General features: G+C 39.0%; 1 protein-coding gene across 2 annotated transcripts in view; it reads left to right on the plus strand.

Annotated features, from left to right (window-relative positions):
• PRKCA (protein kinase C alpha) overlaps positions 1-13,090 on the plus strand; it is a 148,687-nt gene that overhangs the window by 100,394 nt on the left and 35,203 nt on the right. For both annotated transcript variants that reach the window (XM_082774929.1, XM_082774930.1), the window contains exons 6-8: positions 4,978-5,134; positions 5,229-5,363; positions 6,079-6,175. In XM_082774929.1, coding sequence (XP_082631055.1) covers positions 4,978-5,134; positions 5,229-5,363; positions 6,079-6,175 — 389 coding nt within the window. The remainder of the gene's footprint in view (positions 1-4,977; positions 5,135-5,228; positions 5,364-6,078; positions 6,176-13,090) is intronic.

Genomic DNA, 13,090 nt, shown 5'->3' on the forward strand with positions numbered 1-13,090 from the left:
CAGGAAAAAGGTAACTGACTCACTTGAAAAGGAACCGAGTGAACTAATGCTGCAAGTAATTCTGCTTTCTTTTAGGGACATAAATATTTATTTTCTCAATCTTGTAACTAAACTTATCTGCTGATACCACAAGAAGTTATAAATCCATAACTGCGTATCATTTGCCATGTTTGACCCATATGTTCTATAAAAAAAGTTCAAGTTTTGTCATCTGCACTTTGAATTCCTCAAAGTTCTGCTTGAATTTCTTCTCTTTACATAAAGTGTCAGTTCTCTGGCAGCCCACTCTGTCATATTTAGATATTTATTTAAAGTATGAGTACCTAAGAACCATCTCTGTGTTTGCTTGTGTCTTTGTACTATTCCTGGAAAGGTGGGCGTCCCGGTTTTGGGCTCAGCTTCTGGTTACTACCGTAATACCAGTGACACGTAATCAAATAGGAAAGTCATCAAATATTCCATGTTTTCTGCTGACTAAACACTTGTGGTCTCTTAATTATGAATAAGGAGGAAAATGGTACCTTTTCCTTATGGCATGGTGACAACTATTTCTAGTTTCTAAAAAGAAACATGGGCAAATTTAGATGTGTTAGGAACTTCAGTACATGCTTCTCTTCGCTCCCTGATTGTCTGTGTGTTCTTGGTCCCCGTTCCGAGTTTAATCTGGACAAAGCATTAGGAGATTTAGCTCATACCAGCTACTTTGTAGCATACAGACATCATTATAATGCTTAATATTTATGTCATAAAGCTGGCAAAGTGCTATTCTAGGTTTCTGTCCAAGTTCCTCAAGTGATGCAGCGCTGCACCTGACTTGAACCAACTGTAAATTGGAACAACGTCTCTATCACAGTGCTGAGTTTAATTAACTAATAATTACAAAGCAATGAGAGATGGCTTGCTATCATTACAGCTATAGCAGAATTCAGCCTCGGTGAGCTGATCTATTTTCTTGGAGTTCTTTTTCATTTATCTTACTCTGTTTCAACCACACTCAAGAGAGAGCGCCTGTGATGGGGAGGGCAAACCTCTTCTTGTCAGCCCCCTAACAGAAAGCTGACCTGCCTTGGTAAAAATAGGATGCCCTCAAAGAGGTGGACCACCGAGACATTAGTTCTTTACAAACACTGTTCGGCACAAGTATTATCATGCTGTTTCCTCAAGAAAAGAAGTGAAGAAAGATGTCTAAGGGTAGTAATTATACAGACAAAAATACAAATGGGCCAGATAAGGAGTGAGATAATGACTTCTTTAGCAGCCTGTATTTAGTATATGTTACATCTTTCCATACTAGTTCATCTTTGAGGTTCTTTTTGTGTGTTTAGAGGGCTTTTTTCTTATTCTGCGTTTCCTGCAAAAAGAAAGTATCCGTACACATGCTGCCAGGTCCTCCTGCTGTCAGTGGTGTTCTTGAGACTCAGCAGCGTGTGCAAAGGCTGATCAGTGATGGCTTTCTGCAGGGAGCCCTCCATGGCTGAGCCTCAGAGAATGGCTTTGCATCCACATAGCCAATTTCTGAAAAGCCTGCTTGGGTTCACACTGAGCCTCCCCACACAGAATTTAAACATAAAAGATTACACTGAAGACACCATGCTAAAATCAAGCCATTTTTGTTCAAGGAAATTTAGTAAAGGAAAAAAAAACCAACACCTTCCCTGTGTATATTTCTGGGAAGCTGTAGGACACGTAGTCAGTGCCTCTCCTCACTTACACCAAGTTGCAATATAGAAACAAAAATCAAAAAGTGGATTTTGAAGTAATAGCTCATGTGCTGAACCTGGCAGTGCAGTCACAAGTGCTGTGCACAAGACTAACAAACAAGAAGAGTGCAGGATGGGAAGGACAGTGCCTTGCGTGGAAGTCTGCCACTTCATCCTTCACTCACTACGTGATGTTTAGCCCTTTGGGGATTGAAAATATTTAACTGAGTTATTTAATCTTTATGTTATTTCCTCAGAATAATTTGAAGATCAGTTTCATTATGCTAAATTTTAATATATAATATTTAATAATCCTTGAATCTTTTTCAAGGATTGAGAACAAATATTTTTCTAGCCTAATTTTGGGTGGGGAAACCTTCAAAAGGCAAATGCAGAGTGCATGAGAGTGTAGACTTATGAGAGTGGAGGCTCTTCTCTATATCAAAAGCTATCGTTTTCCCCGGTGCAAGCTCCTTCCAGCTTGGTATAGGGATTGTTAGGAACAACAAATGAAATGCTCTGCAAGAAAGATGCTTGCTTCTGTTCTGTTCTTCTGAAATACGATATATTTTTTTCTGGTACAATTATGTGGGAAAGTTAGTTAGTCAATGTTAGTGCATTTGATTTTAAAATTTTAGCCAATAAGCATTTTCTTACTCTCATTTTAAAGGCACAAACTTAGGAAAAATAACTTAATTATTATCAAATGTTGGTTCAAGTTAATGCAATTCTTTTCCAGCCATGATCTAATTTCAATAATTAATTTACAGCAGGATATCTGTTCTGCATGAGAATTATCCTGACAAATGCACTCAAACTAGTGTATCCCAAAGAAGTAGCTCTTGTAGAAAGAGCTTCTTTCTACAAGTATTTTGGATATTCCTACCAGAAAGGTACCAGTTATACTTGGTATTTCCTCTTCCAGCTTTTTCTACCACACCTAATGCTCTCATTAAACAAACAGCACTGTTGAAGCTGTTTGAAATGTTGCATTTTCCATGGCAGCAGCCTTTTTTTCCTCCAAGACTTTTCCCTCCACACCCTAAATTAAATGGTGAGTGGTATATTTGCACTAAAAGATGACTTAGCGGCTATGTCATTTGGAAGAACACAGTCATTCTGAGCACTACAACTTTCGCCACTGTGTAAAAGAAAAATATCAGCCTAGGGCTAGATGCATGTGACTAGCAAATATATGAGGTGCACAGGGGATGGAGTGGAACCATCATATGATTTTGCAGATCACCTTCAACACTCTGTTATAGCAAGGGTGTTGTCAACACTTCACAAACCTTCCTCTCACTGTCCTCAAGTAAAGCACAGTAATATCTGTCCTCTGCTTCATTGTCCTTCTTTTTCTGTCTTTCAGCTGCAGCCAGGAAGTTGCCAGTCCAACACAACCATGCCTTTATTTCTAAAGGGAGGGCAAAGAGCATTTTGATAAGATGTGCTTCAGCTGGTTGACACGTCATTTGACTGTTGTCCAAAAACTTCCCCTTTCATTATTCTATACCTAATGAGAGGAAATAATGCACTATAAAATGTCTGTGTTGCTTGGATGCCTTTCAGCCTCCATGCTAGGAAATAACTGCTGGAAATCCTGGAGATTTCTATAATTTGTGTTTAAAATGTGAAAATGCCATTCACACCTCGGAGGAAAGGAGGAGGGTGCCTTGAGCCAATAGTAAATATCTGTTACTGAAGATCCTGATTTTTATATTGATATACCATACATATATATATATATACATTATTTATTTTTTTGCATTAGTTCCGATTGAGTTCTTAAGTGATGCTAAAGTTCAAATTTTTGTGAGAAACATTCTCCATCAAGTAGTATTAGGTGACTTCAGGGTTGATCTTTCCTAATTTTCCTTATAGATTTCTTTTCTTCAGTTAGGTAGATGAAATTTTAAAAAATCCTTCAGATGCTGACACTGTGAAAGCAGTAGCTGTGTGCACTGTCAATCCAGGATAATCTCTCTAGTGACTCACTCTTAATTGCTGGCCTTTCTTCATACCTTGGGAACTATGTCACTCTCAAAGCTGCTTGAGATTTTCCTTCCAGGAACAATTTTGATCTTAAAATAGGAATCTCACAAAGGAATCTCTACATGAAAGCCATTTCCTGCTCTCTGCTGGCCCAGTCGATGTTGAGATGCCCCGTTATGGACTCTGAATTTCACATCTCCAACTCGATCCCTCTTAGCTGCGGTTCGTTGCAGCCTGACCGGTTTGGGTGGGACTTCTTCACAACACGAGTGAAATTCAATCTGCTCTCAAGTTCAGCAGAAGCTGGTGGCTGAATGCCATTGACACACAATAAAGCCTTACATGCCTTGTAAATGTTACTGGGCGTTAGGCTGGTCCCCTGCAGGAGGGAGGGAAGTGCTGTCTGCTTATCCATGGAAATACTCCACCCCTCTACGGTGACTTCTGAGCTACCTAATGAAGCTCCACAGCTGCTGCTGTAACTCCAGCCAGACTAAAACCCAAAAGTTACTGAAACCCCCAATAAATGTGATCATAACCCACCAATGCTTCAGTTCCTTGTTCCACGCAGGGATGCAGCCTGATGGGGTACATCACCCCAGGCAGGTTGCTGGCTGTTCTTGTCTCAGGATCAGTGAGATTTTTTAATTCCCTTTGTGCTTTCTTTTGGCATTGTGAAAATAGAAGCTACCTTAATATTTTGGTGAAGCCAAAGTTAAATTCCTCTTTTCTGTGTTTTTACTTTGTGTGCTGTTGTGGCGATGCTCACAGTGATTCCAGCTGACAGCTAATGAGCAATGAATCTGAGGGAAGTCTGGTATCGATAGCTTCCAGTGATAGATTGTATAAAACAACCTGTCCTTTGAAATCTGCTGGGATCCGACAATCACTTGTAGAGTATTTGGCTGATAGTCCTGTAGCTGTATAACCTAAGATTGATCAGTAAATCAAAGCGTAAAGAAACGCTCCTGGCTTAAAAATTTACAGAGATGGATTTGGACATTTAATCATTCCATTGCAGAAAAGAGGTGCCCAGAAGCAGCATGCCATTTAGGAATTGCTTCTGTCTCCTGTCACTTCTCTCTATCATCCTTATAAATATCACCAAGAGCAACCTTACTTTACAACAACTAGTTTCTTCCATGCCAGGTCTGACAAATGGGTTTTGCATCTTATTTGTTTTATCTTTCAACATGTTTCTTTCCTCTGGTTACTACTTTGTTACTACTTTGTTAATGGTGATTTGTAATCCCATGCAAATCAGCTGGCTGTTTTATATTGACAGTGCGAGAAGCAAAAAACCTAATTCCCATGGATCCAAATGGACTTTCAGATCCTTATGTTAAACTGAAACTTATCCCTGATCCCAAGAATGAAAGTAAACAAAAAACAAAAACCATTCGTTCTACTCTGAATCCACACTGGAATGAGTCATTCACGTTGTAAGTTTAACCCCTTTTAATACAATACCTTTTAAGTATTGAATCATTTATTTGAGTTTTGCATTGAAAATGCTTCTTCTCTGCTTCTTTTTAGTAAATTAAAACCTACAGACAAAGATCGACGGTTATCCGTAGAGGTCTGGGACTGGGATCGAACAACCAGAAATGATTTTATGGGATCTCTTTCATTTGGGGTGTCAGAGCTTATGAAAATGCCAGCTAGTGGATGGTAAGAGTTTCTGGAGAGGCTTTGAAATGGTACTTTTCTTCAGTGTAATTACATTTTTTGTAGCTTTTCACTGTATCTCATGCTATGAGATCACTGAAAATACAACCAAAACCAGGAAATATAGGCTATAGACGTATATAACAAAGAAGGATAATTAAAGGAATTCTTTTCTTTTGTCATGTTCATGAAGCTTCTGCTGGAGCCAGGAGATGCTGTAAACTCAATTCTATGTACATAGTCTTGTGATATTCATCTTATTTTTATCACAAATATGATATATTCATTATGAAGCATATCAGTTATATATAGCTCCACAAGTTCAAAGTACATGGGAACTGATTTTATAAAATGCCATCTTATTACCTACCAAACCATGCATAGAACTTATAAAACCTTCTCAAAAAGTACATCTCATTGAGGAGAATTGTTAAGGGCCTTAGAAGTGCTGGAGAAAAGGTTCTTCAAGGTTGATTTCTCCACTATATTACAGGATGATTGGAATGAAATCCTTGTACATTACACTGCCTTGACAGATAGTTTGTGATTAAAGATATAAGTTTAGGTGAAATATACTCTGTTTCTCTGTTTGCTTTAGAATTTGGCAAGCAGTTCTTTACATACAAGTGACGTCGGTACAAACAACTAAATCAGATTTTAAATCTAAAAGGAATAAATAAAAATGTAACAACATTTTCTTTTCTCAAATGTTTTACAGGTACAAGCTGCTGAATCAAGAAGAAGGTGAATATTATAATGTTCCGATTCCAGATGCTGATGAAGATGGAAATGCAGAGCTTCGACAGAAGTTTGAGGTGAGTATTAAGCATAAATATGCAACTGTATTTTGTATACAGTTGTCACCTTATTACCAAAAAACAAAACAAAACAAAATGTTCAAAGTTATACAGTGTTATTAGTTCTGTTGCTTATGTCAGCAGTATGTACCTTTGGGTTTCTTGGAGATTGGGCCAAGGGGAAAATTCAGCACTAGCATTATTTGTCTGACAGTTCTGCTTCTCTGTTACAACACTTATAAATTGGTATTGTAAAATATTTTATGTCAGGAATGTGTAATGGTTTCAGTGTATCTTCTAATGCTTACTCCAAAATCTGCAAAAGTGATTATTGCCAGTATCCTTAATAATTTGTAAAACAAAGGTCTCAGAAACAGCAACATTTTATTACCTAAAATGTTTCACAGTGAACATTTTTTTTAAAGAGAAAACAGTTACAACTGCTGATTAACTGGAGCCTTAAAATCTCTGTAGAAGGCTGGCACCTGAAGTTCTGATCTCTCTCATGTGGGTATGGAAGCTTCAGGAGGAGTGGTATTGCTGGTTATGTACAGAAAAGAACCACTGAAGAAAAACAGTATTTTCGGCAGAGTCCTCCTGCCCTCTGCAGTGCACGTTGGAGTGGTTGGTAGTCACAGGCATGGTCTCACCGTGCCTTCCAAAGGAGTCGTTTCTTAATGAACAGACATAGCCGGCCTCTCCTGACAACTGCAGTGATACTACGGCAAAATACTTGCTGTCCATTAAACCCAGCAACAAGAATGGTTTGGGGATGGAGGTGTTTTGGCAATGGTTGTACTGGATTCAGCTGATCCTAGTACTCCTTCCAGCTGCATATGCAATAATGAATTCAAATATTGCAATAAATACCGATTTCTTTTTTCTAGTTGAACATTTACGTTAGTCTAGCAGTTTATCCAAAAACTAATTAATGTACCTGTTGTGCTTAACAAACGCTTAAGGCTGTTTCTTTCAACCTGAAATGGCAATTTTTTATGTTCACCATCAGGCAGAATTCTACATTGTTATTATAAAAGATGGGTTAACCCAAGAAAGTGAGGAAAAACGGCATATGTTCAACTTTCAAGAAAGAAAAAGAAAAGGTGCTTCAATTTCTTCTGAACACATTTGGATCAGCTACCATACTTTTGTCTGCAGCATGAACTATGATTTTTGTTTTACATTTGAGAAGTACTTTAATCTCCATTTCATTTTCCTTTCTTTACAATTGTGATCTGACCAGTGTGATTTTATTTCACTGCACTAGGTCATTTTCTATTCAAGATCATATTTACCTTTTATCCTCCCTAGAAAGAATAACTTCAAAAGTAATTCTTTTCACCCCTTACATGTCTCTGTGCAATATACGGAGTCTGGAATTGGGTGGACGTGTATTTTAGTGGTGAAGCTATGGAAATTGCCTATTTTTTTTTTCTCAGGACAGAGACAGCAAAAATACAAGTCTGTTTTAAAATGTCAGTAATTACATGTGGTATGTTTGCATATTGAATTTATAATCTCTTAGTGTTTTTTTTTTTTCTTTCTAGAGCCTACTGTAAATGCAGAATGAATAGTCAGGGTTTGTTATCTATGTCCTGCGATGAAGTGGTGTAGAAATCCTGGGAGGCTGCATTGTGTAAAGCTCCTAGACTGGGTCTGAGAAACTGCAGCTTCACATAGGGTCAGCTGTGTCTCAGAAATAATTAGTCTGTCTCAAAGTCTAGTTAGTTCAGCTTCCACACCATGCACTGGAGGCTCTCTCTGTTCTGAAGTTAGCAAGGTTGACACCATTTTAATGGTCCAAATTGCTCAGGGAAAGGGAATAGGTTTTCAGCAAACACAGTGTCTCTGTGATATTGGTACTGATTTGCATAATGAACATTATGAAACCTAGCGCTGCTATATGTGAATATTTGTAGCCAGACAAAATGTGTGACTATAACTGGACCAAGGCTAGTATAACACATATCACACAGTAAAAGGATTTTGGTTCAACCACTTGAAGCCTACCATTGTGAGAAGGAACAGAGGAAAGCAGCACCTTCCCAGTAATGTTCTTAGCTGGTTTCAAGGGGAAATTACTGTCATGACATATAAAAAGTAACAGCACAGATGTCTGAATGGTGGTATTTAACTTATTAGCTATTCTGATGTGGTACATAAGTGGTGCTGGCTCTAATTATCTTTTACGTTATGTTTCTTATCATTTAGATCTTGGCTTACAAAGTCATTTTATTTTAGGTACCCTGTGCTAAGGAACAAGTAGAGAGCACTGAGAAGTGTTATTTGTGAGTCAACAGCATCTTCTAAATAAATATTTCCACTGTTCTGAAATCAGCTTTGAACCCTTACAGGAAGTCTCTTGACAGCCATGTTACCAGGTGGGGGTGTTGGCAGGAAGGTTAAAAATATGGATAGACCAGGAGAGGTCATACCAAGCTATCTTCTTGTTTATCAGTTTATAGAAAAGAGTAATTTAAGAGTTCTTGCTAATCCAAATCTCAAATTGTGGTTCTTGGTTCTGCTTTTCAGTATATGACAGTGTGATTGATAGCCAAGCAACATTCATTTAATTTTGAGAACAAAATTACAACAATTTCTACAGTAGTATTGGATTAATAATACAAAATATTTAAAATGAATAATGGTAGTCTTCAGAGTGAAGAGTGCTAACGAACCTAAGAAATAAAGAAGAACAGGAATACAGAAACTTCAGGATGAGAATTTCATTAGCTTGTATTAAGGAAGATAAAATATTTTCATATTCTTTTCAAAATTATTATTTTAAATCTTAAAACAATCTTAAAACTGACTTTGCCCTTAAGACTGAATTTTAGCAATATGCTTAGTAGAACCTCCACAAGCTCTTAGGAGCTACGTCCCATTTAAATCAATGACGATTTTTTTTTAAGTCTGTCCATGTCTTTAGTTCCACAAAGATCCTTAAGATGTGGCCTCGGGCTCAGATTGATTTCAGCTGTTTACACACTCCTATCACACCCTTCTGGCTCCATTTTAACAACCCAGACTTCTTACAGAAGTCACCCAAATCTCATCAGTATGCTGCTTTACTTACCGGATCTCCTGACACAGAAGTCATTTATCAATGTGAGTCTACCATAAAACAGCAATGCAGGATTGATAATAATACTCAAATAATAATAGTAATAGTAATAGTAGTAGTAGTAGTAATAATAATAATAATAATAATAATAATAATAATAATAATAATAATAATAATAAATTCACGTGCATTTATAATATGAACAGTAAAATGTATTTTGTTACTTTAAAAAGTCTGTTTGTGACCCATTCTGCCAGATCTAAAACAGCTGAAAAACAAGCACCCAACCTGTGCCCAGTAGTTTGGGATTCTGCCCAGCAAATGGGCCAAGTTTGGGAAGGAGGAGTTGAGGACGATGAGGGTTTCGTTAATCGAGTCATGCAGTGACCTCACTAAGTATTTTTAGTTACTGCTATGAGGATTTTCTTTTTATATACTGTCTATGTATTCCTAGATGAGGTTGTGCAGTAGATGGAAATTGAGGTGTGCTCTGCATAGGTGCACTATTTTCTATACATCCAGTTTTATTAAATCTACATATTTCTGGATCTCACCTATCTCTAAAAGTTATGAATCAACTATGTGTTCACTCAGCAGTATGATCAAATCTGTCTTCAGTGATTTACAGATGATACATCATTATTAATATTTCGAGATAAAAATACTCTCCTGTAGGAAGTGGAGGCAGGATAAAATCTGTCACTGTTTTTCGTTTGGTTTTAACCTTCGCTTGTGAGTTTTCTCCCCGGAATGGCATTATTGGTGGCCATCTCAAAACGAAACTGGATTCTCAACAGGCATGTTCAGAATAATTGTGGCTGCTCCGTAATTGTTCGGGCTGAGGTTTCCAAGGCAACTCGCACCAGTCCCAGGTGGCTGCGTGAACCCAAACTGCCAGGGCTTTGCTCTCCAGTAGCACTATTTATCGTATCCTTATTTTCCTCATCCAGCATTTTGCTCGTCCTAGAATAAAAAAAGCAGAATATTGAAATAATGCAGCCTTACTGTAGTTTTAATACCTCATTACAATTTGAGCAGTAAAATATTTTTGCCATTTCTGACATTGCTCCTTTTTTCATTTGAGGAAAAGAAATGTGTAAATTCTGAACTTCTCCTGTAGGAAGTTATTTCTGATTTCTGAAGCCCTGTTTCCTGTAATTTGCTGCTTAATAAAGCACTTCTTGATACTTAAATATCACCTTAGAAGAAGAATAGAATCATCCTGGCTTAATAATAGCCTGGTTAATTATTCTGTCTGTCCCCTTCTTTACACATTGCCATCATGGAAAATGTTATTAAAAATAAAACAGCTGTTGTGGTTCATAGCAATGTTCATTTTTTAATTAAAGAGAACAGGGTAGCTATAACCCTTATGTGTGGATATATTTACCAAGTATATGGTACATTAAGTGACGTGAGCCACCCGAGTTTGGTAATTAAAGTGACCCAAGCAATTTGTTAGAAGGGAGCGGGTTGCTGCTCACAGAGCCTTCATTTTAAGGCATCCTAAGGGAGGATGCATAGCAGTCCTCCTCCTGCATATCATTAAGATGCTGGACATTTTATTTTGTTCTAGCTGTTCCCATTAGTGGAGCTGTGTGAGGGTTTTCAGCAGAGCATGGCATTCCCTTGATTCCCAAGAGAAAGCTCAGAGCAGGGACCCCGCTGGTGCATCCATGCCGAGCAGCTCCTGGGGACCCTGGGAGGCACTTCCTTGGGGTCTTCCCTGTGTCCTCTCCGAGTCCCACACTGGGACAACCTGCAGCGGGTGGCTGCTCCACTGAGGCTCCCCCCAGTGCCTGGCACCTCTCATGCGTGGACTTCGGGTATGCTTGGGACTTGGCTCTGGAAATGAGGAGCTGTTCGCTGCTGTTGCCGCCTGTGCTTTTTGGGACTGCTGGTTTTGTACCAGTCCGTTTCAGACAGTGAATGACAATGACATCACCCCGTAGTAATCAGACAAAGCTATCCTGATAAGTGCTTTTTCTGCAGAGTAATTTCTGGTCAGCGTGAGGAAAAGCAGGAACCATTTTCGCCCACCAGCTGATGCTGGGGGCCAGGCCTGTAAAACTGTGTGGTAGAAAGGTCAGGCAGCGTACCCAGGGAAAGGGCTCATGCTGGCTTCACGCTTTGATCCAGGAGCAGCTCCTTTGGTTCTTGGCCAGATCCTGATGGGCTTTTTGCTGCCAGGGGGGTGAGCTGGCCTGGCTGTACAGTTCCCTACTCATGGGGCTGGGCTCCCCACGCTGTCCCAGCTCTTCTCAGGGCTCATCATGAGTTGCTTTTTAGCTGCTTTGTTCTGCCAGAATCAATGAGGAATGCTGTATACAGGCTACAACCATATTTTTCTTTTGCAGACTAAGCAGAACAACATAAGGAGAGAGGAAAGAGAGTTCAGATGAGGGTAGATATTGTATCTGAAAACTGGAAGCCTACAGTCAGTGGCATTTTGGTGACATCTCAGTGCTTCTAAACATAACCATTATTACCATGCTAAAGAAAATGTCTTTTTAAATGTCTCACCATTTTAATTACGAGAACAGGGACAGTGTGGTGCTTGGCCATCAGGCTTGGTTATAAATACCTAGCCCCTCTCCAGTGACGCAAGAGCTGAGACATTTCTGCCTGTGATGTGCCACTAACCTCCCGCAGTACGCAGGGCAGCACTCTGTTTGACCAAACTTCTGTGTTAATCCTCGAGCAAGTGTAAATGCAGGCTTGAATTCCTGATTAAGTAGCCGATCTTGATCAGCATGTGGACGTGCTGTACACAGAGCAAGCGCTCATTTACAGAGTCAGGCCTCTCCCCGTGCAGCACAGCTGGGGTTAAATGCTATTTGGAAACGTCTGCGGGTTTCCAGTCATGTTCAAAGCTCTCTGATGAGTTTCAGTGTTGTTATAGTCAGTGCTAAAGAAACTCATTTATTTATCATTCCCTTTCTGAACATGGGTAAATCATTTCAGTTTGTTTCGCTGCAATGCTGCCTTTCTTAGATCTCTACCACTCCCTTTCGTTTCATTTTTTCCAAGCAGCTTCTGGCTGCGTTATTCGAAAGGAGAGGGCCAGTGCTTTCTGCATTAATCTGGCATTTTTTTCTGACGTTCATAACAGTTTTAGGTCAAAAGGACATCTTCTTTGTTTCCTTTCATCAGCAGCTGGGACATGCTGGAGCTGTGTGGGCTGTGGACGAGTGCTGCAGCCCTGTGGCCAGCGCCTCGGCAGGAGGCTCCGGGGACTGCTTCAGCAGCTTCCTCAGAACCCAAGGAGCTTCCTAATTAAATTTGATATTTTCATTCAAAAAAAAAAAAAAAAAAACACGTAGCCATAGGGGAGCTTCAGATTTTGCTAATTTGTGAGTTAAATTCTTCTGTCTTCTGGTCTCTGTGTATAGTTCTGTAAAGGGCTGCAAAGGAGACATTTCTTCTAAGCCTTTGAAGGATGCTTGTGCTTTTGCCCCAGAGCTGTTATGCTGCAGCCACTTTACTCTTTGTTTTTTTTTTTTGAAATAAATAAAAGATATGATCTCTGCCATATCCATATCTAACTTGTATATGTTCCCATTTTGAGGCAATAACCGTAACTTCAAGCAGTTCAGCAAAGGTGACAGGGAAAAGAGAAATAACATTGCTGATGCTTCAAACTGTAAAAGAAAAGATTAAATTTACTTTCCAGGAAACAGTATACTAAGTATACTGAAATCATGACCAGCCAAAATATCACTGGCACATCAATCCACACTCTTTATGTATATAAAAAGAGGAGCTGCTTTTTTTGGCTGTGGCACTCGTTCCTATTTTTAAATTGTGCATATTTAATCATTAGAGAATGGATTGCTGCTGCAGTATAGAAATGCTGTTAGATGACTCCA

This window comes from Aythya marila, assembly GCF_965140915.1.
Source record: "Aythya marila genome assembly, chromosome: 18".
Lineage (NCBI taxonomy): Eukaryota > Metazoa > Chordata > Aves > Anseriformes > Anatidae > Aythya > Aythya marila.